The sequence below is a fragment of the Rhinatrema bivittatum genome, chromosome 2 (assembly GCF_901001135.1).
Source record: "Rhinatrema bivittatum chromosome 2, aRhiBiv1.1, whole genome shotgun sequence".
NCBI classification, from domain to species: domain Eukaryota; kingdom Metazoa; phylum Chordata; class Amphibia; order Gymnophiona; family Rhinatrematidae; genus Rhinatrema; species Rhinatrema bivittatum.
This window is the reverse complement of record NC_042616.1, coordinates 512,961,691-512,983,879: the sequence shown is the minus strand read 5'-3', so window position 1 is coordinate 512,983,879 and position 22,189 is coordinate 512,961,691. Positions and strand designations below refer to the sequence as shown.

General features: G+C 46.0%; 1 protein-coding gene across 3 annotated transcripts in view; it reads left to right on the top strand.

Moving 5' to 3' along the window:
• The first annotated feature begins 17,370 nt into the window (after positions 1-17,370).
• The window catches only part of DEK (DEK proto-oncogene), a 213,427-nt gene continuing 208,608 nt past the window's right edge, over positions 17,371-22,189 (top strand). Inside the window, exon 1 of one of the 3 annotated variants that reach the window (XM_029590742.1) lies at positions 17,371-17,521. Coding sequence is in view for 1 of the 3 variants with exons in the window: in XM_029590741.1 (XP_029446601.1) it covers positions 17,840-17,856 (17 nt within the window). In the remaining 2 variants the exon portion in view is untranslated. Of the gene's footprint in view, positions 17,522-17,824; positions 17,857-22,189 lie in introns of those variants that run through there. The other 2 variants (XM_029590743.1, XM_029590741.1) reach the window with 2 other exon arrangements.

The window sequence follows — 22,189 nt, the reverse complement described above, 5'->3', positions numbered from 1 at the left end:
GTTGCATGTGTTTCTGTTTGTGGCTGAGGGGAGCAAATTAGCAGGATAGCGTTTCTTAGATTCCCCCGGTTAGCAACTCTAGCGTTCTCTCTCAGGTTGTGTGTCTTTCTCTCTCTCACTCCGTCTAGTTCATCCCCAGGCTATGTGTCGCAGCAGGAGGTGGAGAGGAGAAGCCGCAGACATGAAGCAGAGGGTAGAGATGCTTCAGGACACTGCGTGTGGGGATGCCGAGATGTTGGTGGCGGTGGGTTAGGCGCGGCACTAAGGTGCGGCACGAAGGGGCGCACAAAGGGGCGCACAAAGGGGCAGATTTTAAAAGGTACATGCACGGCGTACATTTGTGCGTGCTACCAGGCGCTACCCAGTGCGCACAAATGTATGCCCGATTTTATAACATTCGTGCTCAGACGCGCGCATGTTATAAAATCAGGGGTCAGCGCGCGCAAGGGGGTGCACACTAGTACACCTTATGCACGCCGAGCACTCGGGGAGACCAACTGGCTTTTCCCGTTCCCTCCAAGGCCGCTCCGAAATCGGCACGGCCTTGGAGGAAACTTTCCTTCCCCCCCATCTTCCCCTCCCTTCCCCTACCTGTCCCGCCCCCCAGCCTGAAACCGCCCCCTGTACCTTTAACTTGCATGCGCCGGCCAACTGCCCGCGCGCAATCCCCCAGCACAGCAGCCGTTCGGAGGCCTCTGGCCACGCCACGCCCGGCCCCCGCCCCTTTTTGCAAGCCCCGGGACTTACACGTGTCCCGAGGCTTTACACACATCGTCGGGCCTTTTGAAAATAGGCCCGGTGCGCGTAAATCCACCTGGATTTAGCACGTAAGCCTTTTTAAATCTGCCCCATACTCTGCATCTACAGGAGTCCTCTACTTCCTAACAATGGGTGTCGAGCAGAAGTAAGACATTTCCCTATACATCTCACCAAACAAAAAAGATATTCTGATTCTGGTGTCATCTCAATAACAGCATCACAAACTTCCTCTACTACCAGGTGCATTGTAAAATAATACAAATAAACCCCACTCTGTACATGTCTATCAAACCTGCCATACCTCAGCAGCACTAACTCCAAGAAATGAAACAGTAATAGCTCTACCCATGAAAAGGCAGCAGTTCACCACCAGTGCAATATAATATGGAGAAAATACAATAAATAAGGCTGATATAAATTTGTAGTAAAGTATCTCATCTCAGTCACTTACACACACAACACAGACAGACCTGCCTTCATAAAAAATAGAATAAAAGACCACAAATTATAAATGTGGAAGCAAAACCTGGAATGGAAACCCCAAGACCACCTACTGCATGCAGTGCAAAACTGGAGACTAAAAACAAATATATTTCCTCCTACACTAAGCAAACTTCAAAGAGAGAAGAAACGCATATTCTCAAAACTGACATCGACTGGCCCTTGCACCCAGTCACTCCCCTCCATGCCCCCATCACTTCTCCCAACTACTCAATCATCCCTTCACATGAACATATCCCTGTCTAACATTCCCGACAACCCTATATCTGCTTCCCCGTGTTCCCTCTCTCCCCTGTTCAACTCGGTCTGCCCTTCTCTCTCCCTTTCCCTACCCAGAATACCTCTGACCACCTTTCCTACCGCTTCCTGCTCAACATTCCCCGCTCCCCTCCCAAGCCAGCTGCCCCACACCTCCATCTCTCCACTTCCACCTCTTTTCCCCGCCCAGCAACCCCAACCTCCTTTCCACCACCCCTGACTCCTTATCTTCCCATGCCTTCCTGCCCAGTACATTTCCCCCTCCTCCTGGCTCCCAGCCAGCAGAAAAGACTTCAGTCCAATTCAGAGCCTCCCTTCCTCTTTATCAGCAGCAGATGAGGGCAAGAAGCATTGAGAAGAGGAAGATGAGGCAGCAGCAATGGAAGTTGGTTGTGGATTTATACAGCACGCACCTCTCTCCCTCACACTCCTGCTTTCACATCCAGGCCCCATGGGGTAAAGAGAGCATCAGCAGCCTCACTGCCAGGCCAGGCAGAGGAAGATAAAGTTGGTGTCCCGCCGGGCCCATATGAATGGGAATTGGTGATATCAAACTCGATCTGGGTGAAGGAGGAGGGAACAAACTCTCACTGGCAAGGAAGTGAAGAAGAAAGCAAGAGCAGCTTCCTGTCATACCCAATAAAAGAGAAGTCAGACAAATCCTGCCCAGAATGATGAGGAAAGTTCAGTCTTCTGCTGACTCTGTGACACACCTCACGGGACTTCCTGTTATACCCAATAAAGGAGAAGTCAGCCAACTCTTGTCCAGACTGAAGAGTCCAGACTGATGTCCAGGTGGGCGCCCACCTCAGCAGCAGTGATCATTGAACGGTATGGTTTAATATCACTAATAGAATAGGGAAAAGAACCACAAAGACCCGAGTTTTACAGTTCAAAAACACAGACTTTGAGGAAATGGGAAAGTACCTGGAGGAAGAACTTAAAGGATGGGAGAACGAGAGAGATGTGGATCAGCAGTGGACCAATCTAAAAGGAGCAATCACCAAGGCAACTGCTCTATATGTTAGAAACATAAAGAAAAGCAAAAGAAAATTGAAACCTATCTGGTTCTCAAAGGAGGTGGCTGACAAAATTAAAGCTAAAAGAACAGCATTCAAGAAATATAAAGGATCCCAAAGGGAGGAGCACAAAGAAGAATATTTGTATCAACTGAGGGAGACGAAGAAAACAATCAAGTTGGCAAAAAATCAAGCAGAAGAGAGGATTGCCAAGGAGATAAAAAATGGTGACAAAACATTTTTCAGATACATCAGCGAAAAGAGAAAGGTCCAAAGTGGTATAGTGAAATTGAAAGGTGGTAATGATCAATGTGTGGAGACAGACGAAGAAATGGCAGAAATATTAAACGAATACTTCAGCTCTGTGTTCACTAAAGAAGACCCTGGAGAAGGACCATCTCTACACAACAAGAAACTGGAGGGAAGTGGAATAGATGAAAATCCTTTTACAGTAGAAAATGTGTGGGAAGAGCTAAAGAACCTGAAAGTGGACAAAGCCATGGGGCCTGATGGGATTCATCCAAGGATATTGAGGGATCTCAGAGATGTTCTGGCGGGTCCGCTGTGTGACCTGTTCAATAGATCCCTAGAAACGGGAGTGGTGCCGAGAGATTGGAGAAGAGCGGTGGTGGTCCCGCTTCACAAGAGTGGGAACAGGGAGGAGGCTGGCAACTACAGGCCGGTTAGCCTCACTTCGGTGGTGGGAAAAGTAATGGAGTCTCTGCTGAAAGAGAGAATAGTGAACTATCTACAGTCCGGAGAATTGATGGACCAGAGGCAACATGGATTCACCAGGGGAAGATCCTGTCAGACAAATCTGATTGACTTTTTTGACTGGGTAACCAAGGAATTGGATCAAGGAAGAGCGCTCGATGTCATATACTTGGATTTCAGCAAAGCTTTTGATACGGTTCCGCACAGGAGACTGGTGAATAAAACGAGAAGCTTGGGAGTGAGTGACAAGGTGGTGACCTGGATTGCAAATTGGTTGACGGACAGAAGACAATGTGTGATGGTAAACGGAACCTTCTCTGAAGAGAGAGCGGTTTTAAGTGGTGTACCGCAAGGATCGGTGTTGCGACCGGTCCTGTTCAATATCTTTGTGAGCGACATTGCGGACGGGATAGAAGGTAAGGTTTGTCTTTTTGCGGATGACACTAAGATCTGCAACAGAGTGGACACGCCGGAAGGAGTGGAGAGAATGAGACGGGATCTAAGGAAACTGGAAGAGTGGTCCAAGATTTGGCAGCTGAGATTCAATGCCAAGAAGTGCAAAGTCATGCATATGGGGAGCGGAAATCCGAATGAACTGTATTCGATGGGGGGGGAAAGGCTGACGTGCACGGAGCAGGAGAGGGACCTTGAGGTGATAGTGTCTAATGATATGAAGTCTGCGAAACAATGCGACAAGGCGATAGCAAAAGCCAGAAGAATGCTGGGCTGCATAGAGAGAGGAATATCGAGTAAGAAAAGGGAAGTGATTATTCCCTTGTACAGGTCCTTGGTGAGGCCTCACCTGGAGTACTGTGTTCAGTTCTGGAGACCGTATCTACAAAAAGACAAAGACAAGATGGAAGCGGTACAGAGAAGGGCAACCAGGAAGGTGGAGGATCTTCATCGCATGACGTACGAGGAGAGATTGAAGAATCTAAATATGTACACCCTGGAGGAAAGGAGGAGCAGAGGTGATATGATACAGACTTTCAGATACTTGAAAGGTTTTAATGATCCAAAGGCAACGACAAACCTTTACCATAAGAAAAAAATCAGCAGAACCAGGGGTCACGATTTGAAGCTCCAGGGAGGAAGATTCAGAACCAATGTCAGGAAGTATTTCTTCACAGAGAGGGTGGTGGATGCCTGGAATGCCCTTCCGGAGGAAGTGGTGAAGACCAGAACTGTGAAGGACTTCAAAGGGGCGTGGGATAAACACTGTGGATCCATAAAGTCAAGAGGCCGCCAATGAAGAGTAGGTGACTCGCCAGAATGATGGCTACTGCCTGGAGACAATACCCTTATTCAATAAACATACACATGGTTACTGTGACTCCAACATCACTCTAAGCTTCAACAGCAAGAGGAAATGTGGAAAAAAGGATTTGCACTCACAAAGACGGGAGTAGCTGGCTTGTTACGGCGGTTACTACCCCAAACCAAATATCCAAATTACTACCTCCACCTTCCTCTATTCCTGATGCCTTTCAACTAGCTTGATCACTCCATTCTTATACTTCACTTTCAATGCATATCCAGCATAGTTCTCTGCTTCAACAGCAGGGGAGAAAAAAAACTGTTACTTCACACATCCAGCAGAGCTCTCTGCTTAAACGGCAGGGGAGAAGAAAAAAGGGTTCGCACTCACAAAGCGGGGAGTAGCTGGCTTGTTACGGCGGTTACTACCCCAAACCAAATGTACCTGATACTTCACTCTCGACGCATATGCAGCATGGCTCTCTGCTTCAACGGCATGGGAGAAAGACTGATACATCACGAATTTCCAGCATAGCTCTCTGCTTCAACGGCAGGGGAAAAGAAAAACTGATACTTCACGCATATCCAGCATAACTTCAACGGCAGGGGAGAAGAAAAAAGGATTCACACTCACAAAGCGGGGAGTAGCTGGCTTGTTACGGCGGTTACTACCCCAAACCAAATGTGCCTGATACTTCACTTTCGATGCATATCCAGCATAGCTCTCTGCTTCAACGGCAGGGGAGAAGAAAAAAACTGATACCTCACGCATATCCAGCATAGCTCCCTGCTTCAACGGCAGGGGAGAAGATAAACAACCAATAAGGGCTGTATAACATAATCTGGGTAAAAACAAATAAGCATGGGTGTAGCTTGCTTATTGCGGCGGTTACTACCCCTACTACCTCTAACTAATCAAGCTAGATATTTCACTTGGATGCAGCTCCATCACTGCTCTCTACATTAATGGCGGGGGTGGAAGGGAATTAGAACCAAGAGCTAAGAGAAACAGATAAGTATGAGAGAAAAAATGAGGGAAGCTTGCTGGGCAGACTGGATGGGCCATTTGGTCTTCTTCTGCCGTCATTTCTATGTTTCTATGTTTCTAAGAGGAAAGAGAAGCCTTCCGCTGGGTCAGCAACACACCTCCTGTGACCTCATGACATACTAGTGTCCTGACACACCTGTTGAGAACCACTGATTTAAAGAATGAAAAGTGATAAGCCAGAATCTTTTTGGAATAAACTGTCCTTTGAACTGATTAAACTAAAATTGAACTGTTTGGCCATAATAACACAAGATAATATTTGGAAAAAAAAGCATGAAGCATTTGAAGAAAAGAACACCTTACCAGTTTTTAAGCAGGGAGATGTATCTATTATACTTTGGGGTTTTGTAGTAGCCAGTGGTACAGGAAATATTTGCAAGTATAAGGAAGAATTGATTCAACTAAACAGCAAAGTACACATTAATGAAGCTTTGATGTGATTTGGAGTAAGGAAAGGTACACAAAAATGAGATTTGTACAATGTACTCTCGCCCTAGCTTGATATCAGCTAGGTAGAGAGTGCATCATAAGAACATGCCATTCTGGGTCAGACCAAGGGTCCATCAAGCCCAGCATCCTGTTTCCAACAGTGGCCAATCCAGGCCATAAAAACCTGGCAAGTACCCAAAAACTAAGTCTATTCTAAGTTACTGTAGCTAGTAATAGCAGTGGCTATTTTCTAAGTCAACTTTATTAATAGCAGGTAATGGACTTCTCCAAGAACGTATCCAATCCTTTTTTAAACACAGCTGCACTAACTGCACTAACCACATCCTCTGGCAACAAATTCCAGAGTTTAATTGTGCGTTGAGAAAAAGAACTTTCTCTGATTAGTTTTAAATGTGCCACATGCTAACTTCATGGAGTGCCCCCTAGTCTTTCTATTATCCGAAAGAGTAAATAACTGATTTACATTAACCCATTAATGTGAATCAGTTCTAGACCTCTCATGATTTTAAACACCTCTATCATATCCCCCCCTCAGCCGTCTCTTCTCCAAACTGAAAAGTGCTAACCTCTTTAGTCTTTCCTAATAGGGGAGCTGTTCCATTCCCTTTAACATTTTGGTTGCCCTTCTCTGTACCTTCTCCATCGCAACTATATCTTTTTTGAGATGCAGCGACCAGAATTGTACACAGTATTCATTAAGGTGCGGTCTCACCATGGAGCGATACAGAGGCATTATGACATTTTCCGTTTTATTCACCATTCCCTTTCTAATAATTCCCAACATTCTGTTTGCTTTTTTGACTGCTGCAGCACATTGAACCGACGATTTCAATGTGTTATCCACTATGATGCCTAGATCTCTTTCTTGGGTGGTAGCTCCTAATATGGAACCTAACATTGTGTAAATATAGCATGGGTTATTTTTCCCTATATGCATCACTTTGCACTTATCCACATTAAATTTCATCTGCCATTTGGATGCCCAATTTTCCAGTCTCACAAGTTCTTCCTGCAATTTATCATAATCTGCTTGTGATTTAACTACTCTGAATAATTTTGTAACATCTGCAAATTTGATTATCTCACTCATCGTATTTCAAACTAGATTGAGAGTACAATGTACAAATTTCATCTCTGTGTACCTTTCCTCACTCCAAATCACATTAAAGCTTCACTGATGTGTACTTTGCTGTTCTTACTGTGTATGTAAAACTGCTCCGCAAACCCTAGACCACCACCAAAACCTCACCTTGAGTTACTAGTTGGCCCTCCTACAGTGGTATAAATAGTTGATTTATATGAGAGTCTTATAAAGAGTCTCTCTCTCTCTCTCTCTCTCTGACCTGGGGTGCCTAAACTTTTGCACATAACTATATGCTCTAGATGTAGTAGAGTGTTATGGATATTAGCACTTTGTGCAAGAATGTAATGCCATATAATTATTGTATCTGCTTGCAAAATATACAGCTTGTGACTACTTCCTCTTAGGGTTTGGTTGCAGAGAAAAGATGGAGGAACTTGGGCGGCTTCGATCTATAGGCTTTTTGTTTTGTAAGCATATAAGGAGAAATGTAGTTTTACTTGTTAATTTACTTTCCTTTCCTTTCCTTGGATCCTGCTAGACCAGACCAGATGCATGGATTTATACTGCCTTGCCAGAAGATGGAAAAAGAGAATTACAAATCTCCTCTCAATGACAACAATGATATATAGGGTCTCAAGGCCAGAATGGAGAAGATGGAACTTCTCTTCCATGCTCAAACCCCGACTCCGTCCATTGCATCGATGTCGTCAGAACCAGCACCGACATCGTCCGACCAGCATCGATGACTTCTCGGCCATCAACACCCTCTACTCCCCCTCAGGATCAAGGGGATCGCAGGGAGAAACATCGCCATCAACACCGTAAGACTCGGACTATAGAGGGAGCGAAATCATCGACCTCGCCATTGTCTGAGCCGCTGTCGAAAAAACCCTGTCCAGGAAAGGCACCGACCATTCCTGCGACCGGGTCACCGAGGCAACCCTCACCCAATCGGGGATCGGGAGCCTCGACTCCGCCTTTAACAGTGGTCCCTCCGGCTATGCCTCTGCCTCCTTCTTCTGTTCCGGAGCCGGGGCTGCTTGCTCCAGGTCTCTGAGAAGAACTGGACCGGATGGTTCAGGAGGCCATCTACAAGGTGATGCAATGACTCCAGGTTCCTCCGGCACCGACACCGGTACCGATAGCGGAACCGATCACCGACCGATTCTGGCAGCGCTGGCACTGCTGCTATCCAGGATGGAAGCACTTATGACCGCTTTTCCACCGATGGATCCCAGGTCTCCAATGGCTCCAATGCCCTCCCCACTGACAGCATCATTGGGAGGAGAAACATCATTCCGCATCCCTCCATCGGGAGTTCTGCCTCAGCCATCAGTGCCATTACGTCCCTCGCCACCGACCCATCCATCGGTGCTGATACGTCCGTCGGCACCACCGAGTCATCCATCGATGCTCTCGATGCCTGCACCGGTGCCTTCAATGCCATCATTGGTGCCTCTGATAATTCCTCCGATTCCTTCGGAGCCTAGACCGGGACCTTTAGGTATCCAACACCCTGTCCCCCTCTACTTCCTAGAGGGACGGGTGCTGATCCTTTTGATACCTAGGCTGATGATACCTCAACAGACACCGATGATTTACCTTCACCACATTCACCCACTGAGAGTAGGAAGCGTTCTCCTCTAGAGGACCTCTCCTTTATAAACTTTGTGAAGGAAATGTCTGAATTGGTTCCCTTTCAATTACAGACGGAACAGGATGATAGGCACCAGATGATGGAGTTGCTCCAATTCCTGGATTACCTAAGGTAATCACCTCTATTCCCATCCATCAGGTCCTTCTCGATCTCCTCAAGAAGAACTGGGAACATCCTGGATCAATTGCTCCAGTGCACAGGAAAGCTGACACTACCTATTTGGTGCAGTCAGCCCCAGGTTTTCAAAAATAAACAGCTTGATCACCACTCAGTCGTGGTAGAATCTGCACAAAAGAGGGCAAAGAGGTCAAAGCCTGGAAAGGAACAGAAGTTCCTAGATAACATTGGTTGCCGAGTATTCCAAGGGGCCATGCTCATCTCCCGGATTGCCGCCTATCAGCTTTATATGACCCAATATAACAGGGTCATTTTTAAGCAGATACAGGACTTCTCAGACTCCCTGCCTCAGCAATTTCAGGAACAATTACAAACCCTAATAAACAAGGGGTTTAAGACAGGCAAGCATGAGATTAGAACATCTTATGACATATTTGACACGTCTACCAGAGTGTCTGCAGCTGCTATTTCGGTGAGATGGTGGGCCTGGCTCAAGTCTTCTGACCTTCGCCCAGAAGTACAAGAACGGTTATCTGACCTGCCTTGTATCAGAGATAATCTGTTTGGCGAACAGATTCAACGGACGATGGCAGAATTAAAGGACCATCATGAGACCCTAAGACAGATCTCTTGGATGCCTTCCGACTTCTCCTTAAAGCAGCCCTTCAGAAAGGACTCTAAGAAGTCATTTTTACGTCCGAAGAAGTCTTACCCGCCATCAACCAGATCCCGTGCCACGAGACCTTATCAAAAACCGCAGTCTCGTCAAGCCCGTAAACAAAAACCACAAGCAGCTCCTCAGCCAGGACCTGCTTCACAGCAGCAGCCAAATTCCTCTGTTGCACATACCAGTGGGAGGTCGATTGTACTACTTCCACAACATGTGGCACTCAATCACAAACTACCAATGGGTATTAGCAATCATTGCTCAGGGTTACCATCTGAACTTTCTTGCCCTGCCACCAGACTCTCCACCTCTGCAGACGTGGAGAACTTCCGACCACTCCATTCTTCTGGATCAAGAGGTTTCCCTCCTTCTCCAGTCAAGAGCAATAGAACCTGTTCCATACTCTCAGCAAGGCCTAGGGTTCTATTCCCGGTACTTTCTAATCCCCAAAAAATCAGGAGGCGTTCATCCTATTCTGGACCTACGGGCCCTCAACAAGTACCTTCAGCAAGAAAAATTCAAGATGGTCACCTTGGGAGTACTTCTCCCTCTTTTTCAAAGAGGAGACTGGCTCTGCTCTCTGGACCTCCAGGACGCATACACCCATATTGCGATAAGTCCAGCTCATCGCAAGTACCTGAGGTTCCTAGTAGGCCCCAAGCACTTTCAATACCGAGTGCTTCCATTTGGCCTAGCGTCTGCACCACGAGTCTTTATAAAATGTCTCGTAGTCGTCGCAGCATTCCTCAGGACACAAGGTGTTCACGTCTACCCCTATCTGGATGACTGGTTAATCAGGGCTCCCACTCAGCAAGCTGCTCTGTCGTCCCTCAATTTAACCCAACACACTCTAATTTCGTTAGGATTTCTCGTTAATTACGACAAATCCTATTTAGTCCCATCTCAAACCTTGTCGTTCATTGGGGCAGACTTGGACACCTTGCAGGCAAAGGCTTTCCTGCCTTGACAACGAGCACTAACTCTTGTGTCTCTTGCTCACCAGCTGCAGTCTCAGCACTCTGCGACTGCACACCAGATTCTCATCCTCCTGGGACACATGGCGTCCAAAGTCCATGTGGCTCAGTCCATGAGGCTCATGCAATGGACTCTGAGGTCTCAATGGACTCAAGCTATTCAGCCTCTGTCGGCCATTGTCCACATCACCGACTCACTTCGTCTGTCTCTCGCCTGGTGGAAAAATCAGACCAATCTCCTCCAGGAATTGCCCTTCCAGGTTCCAAATCCTCAAATCATTCTCACCACCGACGCTTCCAACCTCGGGTGGGGAGCCCACTTAGCCGATCTGTAGACACAAGGCTCTTGGTCTCCAGAGGAAGCCAAACACCAAATAAATTTCCTGGAGCTTCGAGCAATCAGATATGCTCTCAGGGCTTTTCAGGATCGCCTCTCAAACCAAGTCATCCTGATTCAGACGGACAACCAGGTGGCCATGTGGTACATCAACAAACAAGGAGGCACAGGCTCTTTCCTTCTGTGTCAGGAAGCTGGGCAGATTTGGGCGGAAGCTCTCTCCCATTCGATGTACCTCAGGGCCACCTACTTGCCGGAAGTGGACAATGTGCTGGCAGACAAGCTCAGTCGCATCTTTCAACCGCACGAGTGGTCTCTCAACCCCTCAGTAGCGAACTCCATCTTCCAACAATGGGGATATCCTCGAATAGACCTCTTTGTGACCCCACAAAACCGCAAAGTGGAGAACTACTGCTCTCTCATTCGCAGCAAACACTCTCAACCCAGAGACGCATTCTCCCTCTCATGGGCAACCGGTCTGCTCTATGCATTCCCTCCACTTCCTCTTCTCTCGAAGACTCTCGTGAAGTTACGTCAGGACAAGGGAACCATGATCCTGATAGCACCTCACTGGGCATGCCAAGTGTGGTTTCCAATACTTCAGGATCTCTCCATCCGCAGGCACATTCCATTGGGGAAGGACCCGCTTCTGATTACTCAAAACGATGAGTGCCTACGCCATCCCAATCTTCAAGCCTTGTCCCTGACGGCATGGATGTTGAAAGGTTAATCCTTCAGCCACTTAACCTTTCTGAACCAGTTTCCCGTGCCTTGATTGCTTCACGGAAGCCTTCCACGAGAAAAACTTACTCTTACAAATGGAAAAGGTTCACTTCATGGTGCTCTTCTCAAGCCGTTGACCCCTTTTCCTGTCCAATCCCGAACTTCCTGGACTATCTCTGGCATCTATCAGAGTCAGGTCTTAAGATGACTTCTATCAGAATGCATGTCAGTGCGGTAGCTGCCTTCCATAAAGGGGTCGGGGAAGTTCCTATATCAGTACAACCCCTTGTAACACGTTTTCTGAAGGGCTTGCTCCACATCAAGCCTCCACTACGTCCTCCGGCCCCTTTCTGGGAACTTAATCTGGTTTTGGGTCGGCTCATCAAACCACTGTTTGAGCCTCTTCACTCCTGTGACCTTTGATATCTCACATGGAAAGTAATTTTCCTTTTGGCCATCACTTCAGCTCGCAGAATTAGTGAATTGCAGGCTCTAGTTACCTATCCACCTTACACTAAACTTCTGCAGGACCGGGCGGTACTCCGCACTCACCCTAAATTCTTGCCTAAGGTAGTTTTGGATTTTCATTTTAATCAATCCATCATACTAACTACTTTTCCCAGGCCCCATGCCAACCCAGGAGAACAGGCTCTGCATACCCTCGACTGTAAACGGGCTCTAGCGTTTTACCTAGACCATACAGCTGCCCACAGGGAAAGCACTCAATTGTTCGTCTCTTTCCACCCTAACAAGTTAGGGAAGCCTGTGGGTAAGCAGACTCTCTCCTCCTGGTTGGCGGACTGCATATCCTTCTGCTATCACACTCTGTGAGGGCCATGGCGACTTCAGTAGCACACCTGCGATCGGTGCCGCTTCCTGACTTTTGCAGGGCTGCTACCTGGAATTCTCTCCACACCTTTGCAGCCCACTATTGCTTGGACAAAGCCAAAAGACAAGATTCCATCTTCGGCCAGTCTGTCCTTCGTAACCTATTTACAACGTGACGTACCAACACCCTTCTGCCTGCCCGGTGCGGTTCAGGATGCCCATCTCCCCTCTCCCAATTTCCACCCCAGTTGTTGTGCCTGTTGCACGCCTTTGGGTACATTTGGTGCATGTTTGGACATCCTCAGTTCGGTACTCACCCATATGTGAGGACTACCATCCTGCTTGTCCTGTGAGAAAGCAAATGTTGCTTACCTGTAACAGGTGTTCTCACAGGACAGCAGAATGTTAGTCCTCACGAAACCCGCCGCCCCGCGGTGTTGGGTTCGTAACGTATTGTTATTTTATTTTTCTGCACTGCCTGTAGCTTTCAAATAAGACTGAAGGGGGACCCCTGCTGGCTGCAGGGTTAGTGCCATGCTGGGCATGCCCAGTAGGTGCCAGTCAAAGTTCTGGAAACTTTGACAGAAGTTTTCCGTGATTGGGCTCCATCCTGAGGATGTCACCCATATGTGAGGACTAACATTCTGCTGTCCTGTGAGAACACCTGTTACAGGTAAGCAACATTTGCTTTCTCCAAGAACGAGGATGTTATGGCGCCCGGCTGCAGCAAGCCATGGCCGGTCCCCCCTACCTCCTCTGACATGGCGTGGGTGCTCCTCCAGCCGGCACGGTGAGCTCTGCTCCGGAGCTGGCCAGCCACGGGCCTTCCTACGTGGCTCTGAACGCCGCCGTCCTCCTTCCAGAGGGTCTCCTTCTAGGCGAGCGCATGCGGAAGACCCCGCCTCCTAAAGGGGCCGCGGCGGGAAACTGCGGCTCGGCCCCGATGGATGACATCATGACTGAGTAGCAAATCACCTGGACCAGATGGTATGCATCCTAGGGTTCTGAAGGAACTAAAAAAAGAAATTTCTGATCTATTAGTTAAAATTTGTAACCTATCATTAAAATCATCCATTGTACCTGAAGACTGGAGGGTGGCCAATGTAACCTCAATATTTAAAAAATGCTCCAGGGGCGATCCGGGTAACTATAGATCAGTGAGCCTGACTTCAGTGCCGGGAAAAATAGTGGAAACTATTCTCAAGAACAAAATTGTAAAGTATATAGAAAGACATGATTTAATGGAACATAGTCAACATGGATTTATCCAAGGGAAGTCTTGCCTAACAAATCTGCTTTATTTTTTTGAAGGGGTTAATACACATGTGGATAAAGGTGAACCGGTAGATGTAGTGTATTTGGATTTTCAGAAGGCGTTTGACAAAGTCCCTCATGAGAGACTTCTACGAAAACTAAAAAGTCATGGGATAGGAGGCGATGTCCTTTCGTGGATTACAAGCTGGTTAAAAGACAGGAAACAGAGAGTAGGATTAAATGGTCAATTTTCTCAGTGGAAAAGGGTAAACAGTGGAGTGCCTTAGGGATCTGTACTTGGACTGGTGCTTTTCAATATATATATAAATGATCTGGAAAGGAATACGAGTGAGGTTATCAAATTTGCAGATGATACAAAATTATTCAGAGTAGTTAAATCACAAGCAGACTGTGATACATTGCAGGAGGACCTTGCAAGACTTGAAGATTGGGCATCCAAATGGCAGATGAAATTTAATGTGGACAAGTGCAAGGTGTTGCATATAGGGAAAAATAACCCTTGCTGTAGTTACACGATATTAGGTTCCATATTAGGAGCTACCACCCAGGAAAAAGATCTAGGCATCATAGTGGATAATACTTTAAAATCGTCAGCTCAGTGTGCTGCAGCAGTCAAAAAAGCAAATAGAATGTTAGGAATTATTAGGAAGGGAATGGTTAATAGAACGGAAAATGTCATAATGCCTCTATATCGCTCCATGGTGAGACCACACCTTGAATACTGTGTACAATTCTGGTTGCCGCATCTCAAAAAAGATATGGTTGCGATGGAGAAGGTACAGAGAAGGGCAACCAAAATGATAAAGGGGATGGAAAAGCTTCCCTATGAGGAAAGGCTGAAGAGGTTAAGGCTGTTCAGCTCGGAGAAGAGACGGCTGAGGGGGGATATGATAGAGGTCTTTAAGATCATGAGAGGTCTTGAACGAGTAGATGTGACTCGGTTCTTTTCACTTTCGAATAATAGAAGGACTAGGGGGCATTCCATGAAGTTAGCAAGTAGCACATTTAAGACTAATCGGAGAAAATTCTTTTTCACTCAACGCACAATAAAGCTCTGGAATTTGTTGCCAGAGGATGTGGTTAGTGCAGTTAGTGTAGCTGGGTTCAAAAAAGGTTTGGATAAGTTCTTGGAAGAGAAGTCCATTAATGGCTATTAATCAATTTTACTTAGGGAATAGCCACTGCTATTAATTGCATCAGTAGCATGGGATCTTCTTAGTGTTTGGGTAATTGCCAGGTTCTTGTGGCCTGGTTTTGGCCTCTGTTGGAAACAGGATGCTGGGCTTGATGGACCCTTGGTCTGACCCAGCATGGCAATTTCTTATGTTCTTATGAGGGGTATTTTAACCCTGCCTCAGTCCCCAGATCTTTGCCTTGGGAACAGGTCCACCTCCTCGAGGTGCTAGTTGCTGTTCCTGACGTCTTCAAGTTCTAGTGCTAGTTGCTGTTCCTGACGTCTTCAAGTTACAGCTAGTTGCTGTTCCTGACGTCTTCAAGTTTACCATGTTCATTGTAAGCCTCTAACTTGAAGCGATATTTACTGTTCATTGTAAACCGGGGTGATATGTATATTATACAGGAACCTCCGGTATATAAATCCGTTAAATAAATAAATAAATAAGTTCCTGATCCTGTTCCTGATCCTGTCTTTGGTTCCTGAGTTCTGTTCCGGTGTCCCAGTTCCCGCGTTCCTGCCTGTTCCAGTGTTCCAGTCTCCGTTCCTCTCCTCGTCCTCCAGTTCCTGTGCTTCCATCCTCGGCTTGATCTCCTGGTTCTGACTTCAGCTTGCTTCCTCATCTCTGCTCGTCTGCTGCCTGTCTTGACCCTTGGCCTGGTTCCTTGTCTTGCTTGTCTGCCGCCTGGCCCGGATCTTCGGACTGGACTCTCGTTCTGCACCTTTGCTGCCAGCCACGACTCGGACTCCTGACTTCACCTCGGCCTGCCGCTGCTCCGGTCCCCTGTCGAGACAACCCGCACCTAAGACCTGCCGGCCCCGGCACCCAGGGGCTCAACCTGAGGGGAACGAGGGCTGGTATAGGCGAAGCTCCAGCTGGATCATCCTCACCTGCACCACTAGACGGTGACGAGGACCATTGGGGGGCTGTCCCTTAGTGGTAGTACCAACTGTCGTCCTGGTCTAAGGGTCCACAGTTTCAACAGAGACCTCATGATTTATAAGCCAGGAGAGGTAGGAGACTAAACCTTTTCCAGTACACAACATATCTGGTTGGGTTGTCTCCACTGTTTTGTTCCTGGGATTTTTGCTGAGTTTTGGAAGTTTTTTTGTCAGACTCCTGGTGTAGGGATTTCGGGGAAATCCCTTTTCTGAGGGGACCAACAAAGGGAAGAATATGCCTGCCCCAGCTCACAATCCATGGTTGGTGGCCAGTGGTGACCTGCTGCAGGAGTGCCAGTTTTTGGATATTTGAGTAAGGATTTTATTTTTGTGGAGGAAGAAATTTGCTGCCGCCCTTCCTATCATAGAGTGGGAAAAATTAATCTGAAAGATCCCGTGTGTTATCTGGAAAAAGAGAACTGTGAGTAAGACCTTTCTAATTCATTGGGAGACCCTCATCTGGAGTTTTCACCCTGGGGAGAAGAGATACAAGTGACAGTTGTGCAGTGTTTGAGACCCTGTTTTGCCTGCCAGTAATTTGAAAAGGGATTTCTGCCCATGACTAAGATACTCCCATCCATCTGGGAAGGCTTACTTTTCCATGATCCGGAGAGTGAGTTTTTCCCTCCATGTGCTGAGGGACAATTGCACAGATAAGAAAAGTTGGAAAACTGAGCTAGCAAACTATTGAGCTAAGAATTGGTGTGTATAGTGCCACAATTTGCTGTTGAAGAATTGCTGCAGTAAAGTTTTGTTTGAACACTCCACCTGAGTGGCCACAGTACAGACTGGACCATAAATGTCTGGTTTTGCAGGTGGGTCCTCCTTTTTCCCCACAGCCTCTTAGTTAAAGGAACAGAAAGGCAAGTCGGAGCAGAGCTGTGCTGTAGTCCTGCCTCCTTTCCCATGCTGTGATTGGACTGGAGGTGGAGCACAGCCCTCAGCTCCCAGTGGTTCTGCAGATACATAAATACTCTGTTTAGGAAGTTCACCGGCAGGATCTAAAATGTATGCAAATGAGGGGGTACTATCCTCCCCCCTCAAGGGTCCAGTCCTGATGTATGGAAAAGTTGGCAACGCTAATCATGCTGCATGTATTTTTCTCTTAAAATGGGTAAAATGGAAGAACATATGACAATTTTAGTGAAATTGAATATTAGGGTGGGAGACCTCAAAAGATCACCAGCAAAATGTTTGAAGGGACTCATATAGTCTGTAAAGTTTATATGCAGCAATATCTTAGGCAAAGTCTTATGAATGTCCGACATGAGGTATTACAACCTGCAAAGAATTTTCTTCAGGAAAAATCAACATTTTAAAAACCCCAGCACACTGATTACAAGGGGGGGGGGGGGGGTTTAAAAAATAGTACTTTTTCATTTAATTCCTTACGGTCTCTTCTTTCTGCAAATTAACCGAAATGTATTTCTCTACAAACGTGTGCCTTCCAAGGAATGATGATCATTGCCTTTTTCTACGAAACCCCAGAGGGAGCTTTGGCTTCCAGGGAATGAGAGAGTAGCGACAGCAGCTCCCGCCTTCTTCCCAGCCCGCCGTGCGCGGCGATTGGTTGCCGCTTTTCCCGCTCCGTTCCAGAACCTCCATTTTAAAACCAATATTTACGGTTCTGGTGGAGGAGCGCGAGAGGCGGAGGGGGAAGGGAAGGGGGTAACATTGTCCTCTTGTTCTAGCGGTTCCTGGTGCGGGCTTGCGACCGGATCTCTCGTCCTCGCGAAGGTGAGTTACCGTACGTTGAAGGGCTGTTCGCCTCGGTGTGTGGTTTGTTTGTTTTTTTAGGACAGGCGCGGCTGGCACTCATTCCTCCTGTCGGACGTGTCGCAGCAAGGAATGGAGGAAGCTGTGGCGCTTTAATTTGTCAGATCGCCCGCGGAAGGCCTAAGCGCGGAAGAGAGACCTGAGGAGGGGAAGACTAGTCTCTTTTTTTTATTATTCATCTTTCCTTCTCCAGTCTGCATCAAACAGCAGCTGCTGCTGGTGGGAGACCGCAGCGCCTCCTTGGGGGGGAATCTGAAATAAAGAGGAGGCCGCGGGCGTATGGCTGCTCCCGCCAGGTCTGCTGGAGGGTGGCTCTTTCTTTTTTATTTTTTTTTTCTTTTTCCCCCTCGCGACCTGCCCGAACCGGGTCGCTGCAGGCGTTGGTGTTTTATGTGTGCTGGGCCCGCTTTTTCAGGTCGCGGAAACCTCACAAGAAAGGAGGAGGGCAGAATGGTGGACTGTGGCTCTGGAGTTGTTTTGAGCGCCATTTCTTTCATGTCTGTGATCCGCTTCTCTTTTATTAGGAAGGGGGGGGGGGAAGGGCAAAGAAGTAAATGTGTGCCCAAATAAACCCCGAAATACACGTTTTGCCTCTTCTTTTTAAGTAAGGCTGTATTCGTGTAGGACTGGGAGGTGAGGGTTTTAGGGAGCGCCATCCTATCGCGAACTTGCTTTCTTCGTATTTCCCGCCGTGTGGGGTGGGGGGTTTGCGGGTAGCCGGAGCCCGAGCCGCCGTCAACACTCGCAGGCCCGACTTGTCCGTGTTTCCAGCTGGATCACCATTGGTTCTCGAAAAGATATTCTCTCAGTAGATTACTATGTTTTCATTTTACGGCTATTTTACCAGTCTGGCCTTTTTTTTTTCTTCCTATTTTGAGTGATTGTATTGCACATCACATTTTTTGTCCGAGTTGTGTACAGTTTAGTTGATATGCACAAATGCAGTTTCATGTATTTACAAAATAACGAGGAAACTTTACAGTGATTTTAAGACTAGGTATGTAGTGATCACAAAAAAAGGCAAGCGGTTAAGTATACGATTATATAAACAGTGTAAACGCTTTACCTATCAACATCATTGGTTACGTCAAAAGACTTAAAATTTCCAAAAAAGTAGAGAAGAAAGTTTCAGAATGCCCCTGGTGGAAAGTGTCCACCTTTTATGGCTTAGCAGAATCAGAAGTCTAAAAAAAAAACCTCATACTGTCCTAATACCTATGTCCACCACTTTTAGAAAAAAAACTTTATCGCAAATGAGATAACATTAAATTTTCTGACGGGCTCACCTTTTCGCCTACATAACTACGGCAGGGAGCCACTAATAAAGACATTTTAATACACATTTCATGAATGGTAGACATGCATTACCGAAAATGAAATGTGTGTTAAAATTATGTCGTAGCCGTGTAGGGGAAATGTGGGCTCTGTCAGAACGTGTAACTTTTATCAGTAAATTTTGTAAGTAGTTTATTTTCTAAAAGAGGTGGGCATTATAATATTACAAACAGGGGTTTTTTTTAGACATGACTGTGCTGAGCCATAAAAGGAGGATACTTTCAACCGTGGGCATTCTGAAGCCTTTTCTTCTCCATCTTTTTGGAAATTTTAAGTCTTTTTGAATTAACTCATAATGTAGTATGGGTGGAATCTTTATATCATTTGGTAAATATATTTAGGGTTTGGGATGGTGCTCTAGTTACATACTAATGTATTGTAGTAAAACTTGTGTTGTATTGCAAACAGAAAAATAATTTAAATGTAGTGTATTGCTAGAAAGAAAAAAGGAGATCTATATCCCGGAGCTTAGAAACATAAATAACTTACAGTACAGTGGGCTCTGGTGGAGCGCACTGTTAACCCGCGATTGGACGTGCATTTTCGACGCGCTAGCTTTATCCCTTATTCAGTAAGGGGTAATTGCGCGTCAAAAACGCGCGTCCACCCCCCCTGAACCTAATAGCGCCCGCAACATGCAAATGCATGTTGATGGCCCTATTAGGTATTCCCGCGCGATTCAGTAAGTAAAATGTGCAGCCAAGCCGCACATTTTACTTTAAGAAATTAGCGTCTACCCAAAGGTAGGCGTTAATTTCTGCCAGCGCTGGGGAAGTGCACAGAAAAGCAGTAAAAACTGCTTTTCTGTGCACCCTCCGACTTAATATCATGGCGATATTAAGTCAGAGGTCCCGAAAGTTTTTAAAAAAAAAAGTAGAAAAAAAAAATTGAAATAGGCCCGCAGGTTGAAAACCGGATGCTCAATTTTGCCGGCATCCAGTTTCTGAACCTGTGGCTGTCAGCGGGCTCGAGAACAGACACCGGTAAAATTGAGCGTCGACTGTCAAACCCGCTGACAGACGCCACTCCTGTCCGAAAAGAGGCGCTAGGGACGCGCTAGTGTCCTAGCGCCTCTTTTTACCGCCAGCCCTAATTTAAATAAATTTATTTTATCGCGTGCACAGGAGAATGTCTTGTGCGCGCACCGGGAGAGCGGGCACTCGCCCGCTCTCCGATTTTCACTGTATCGGCCCATTAATCTCTTGCTACTACAGAAGAAACTGGTGTTGCTGTAAGAAAGCATGCATGAATATAATGTAGCTAATGGCATATGCCAGAAGATAAACAGTAAAGCCTGGGTATATGTTCAAACTTCATACAATAGTATCACAGATACAGTATTTCTTTATACAAAGATATCCTATGAACCAATATAGATACTCTTCTTAGACTTTTGCATCTGAAAGCTGCAGTTTCCTGTTCTGAACTTTCACTGTGCCTTTCATATACTTTGTGAAAGTTTTCAGTTTCTAAACTGAAAACTACTGTCAACTTGAGGGCCTTAATTTTAGAATGTGGGAGAATATGTAGAGATGCATGTTGCCTGTAAACAGCACTTGTAATTTACTTACATACCGGTATATAACCTTCATCTTATGGTTTGTAGGTAGACCTTTTGACCCTACAGCTGTACCAGCTAGTGTCATCAGACCTCTGCTTGATCACGTGTCTTAAAATATATATTGCTGCCTTTTTGTATTTAGCCCAAATACACTTTATTCGCCATGGGTTGTTTTTTTTTTTTTTTAGATATGAATCAAAAAGCCTGGTGTAAATAGTACAGGATTGTCAAAGTAACACATTATGTACCAAGACGAAAGAGGGATAAAATAACCTCCCCTATTAAAATGACATTTGCATGCATGAATAATACAAATGCAGACAATATTTGACGTATATTGTAAACCGATGTGATGTTTCCTATGAACATTGGTATATATAAGTAAATAATAAATAAATATAGATGCATGAAAATAGGTAAGGATTCTGACGATATTCAATTTTGTCTCTGGCCATATTACATTTCTGGCCTGCTAGTATTCTGTTTCACAAAGGATTGCTACCATTTCTACAAGCAGCCTGTTCGGGCATCTTATTTTTATTTATTACCTTATTTTAGAGCAGCTCAAAATTTACATAACACAAATTAAACTCAATAAAAACAATTCTGTGTTGACCAGCAGGGCTGAATTAACCATGACACTTGGGTGCTGAATGGATCCTTTTCTCCTAGCTCCTAGAGCTTTTTGTTCTACTGAACATGTGTGGGAGTTTCCACATGGATGCTGCCTTGAGAGCACCTTGATTTGTCCTTTTTTTTTTTTTTTTGTCTTTGTCCAAGCTACTGCACAGATGAGTACTATTTTTCTCTTAGTTTGTTCTAATTAATAGTTTTTGCCTGTCAGCACAATTTTGGTGTTCTCTCGCTGCCTTGGCAGCCCGCAACATAACTTTCCAGTGCTCCAAAAAAAAAAATAAGAATAACATTAAAAAATGGAATGCCCAGCTCTAAGAAAGCTACTCTCAGCGGCTTCAAGAATTGTGGGTTTGTTACTCCTGGGGGAATTCTTCTCAAAAGAATTAAAAAAAATTCTGCAAACTTTATATTGGTCAAAATAACACAATTTACATGACAGTCTTTTAAAGTAATTTACATTAGAAATTAATTCAGAAAAAAGTTATTACTTAAAGATGCAGAATTTCCCTCTATTCACTGTAAGAGTGTCCCTTCCACTCACTCTCCTGGCCACTTTGCCCTCTCAGACCCCAGCTCCTCCACCTGCCAGTATTTCTCACCTCTCTCTATCTCTAGGCTCAACCCCTTCCACTCTATTGCCGCTCCCAGAGTTTGATGCAGTTCTCAGTACTGCCCCTTACACATGCTCCCTCTGTCCCTCTCTCTCTCACACACATGCTCCTTCTCTCTCTAGTGCACATACACCCTCATATAGGCTCCCTCACTCTCACACACACACACATCCCCTCATATAGGCTCATTCTCTCTCACACTCCTCCGCCCCTCCTCTCTCTCATCCTCCCTTTCTTCACACACCCCTCTACACACATTCACTCTCACTGGGGCCTTCATCTTTGCCACAAGTGGAGCAGGTCCCAAGGCACGCGGGGGCCTTCATCTTCATTGCAAACGGCATGCTCTGTTCACGGTATGCCGGGGTCTCCTCTGACATTTTCTGCACAGAATTTGGCAATTCTGCGCTCCTCAGCAGGGCAGAATTCCCCCATGACTAAAAGTTTGTGATTGGAAGATATATATCACTTATGGTTATGACATCT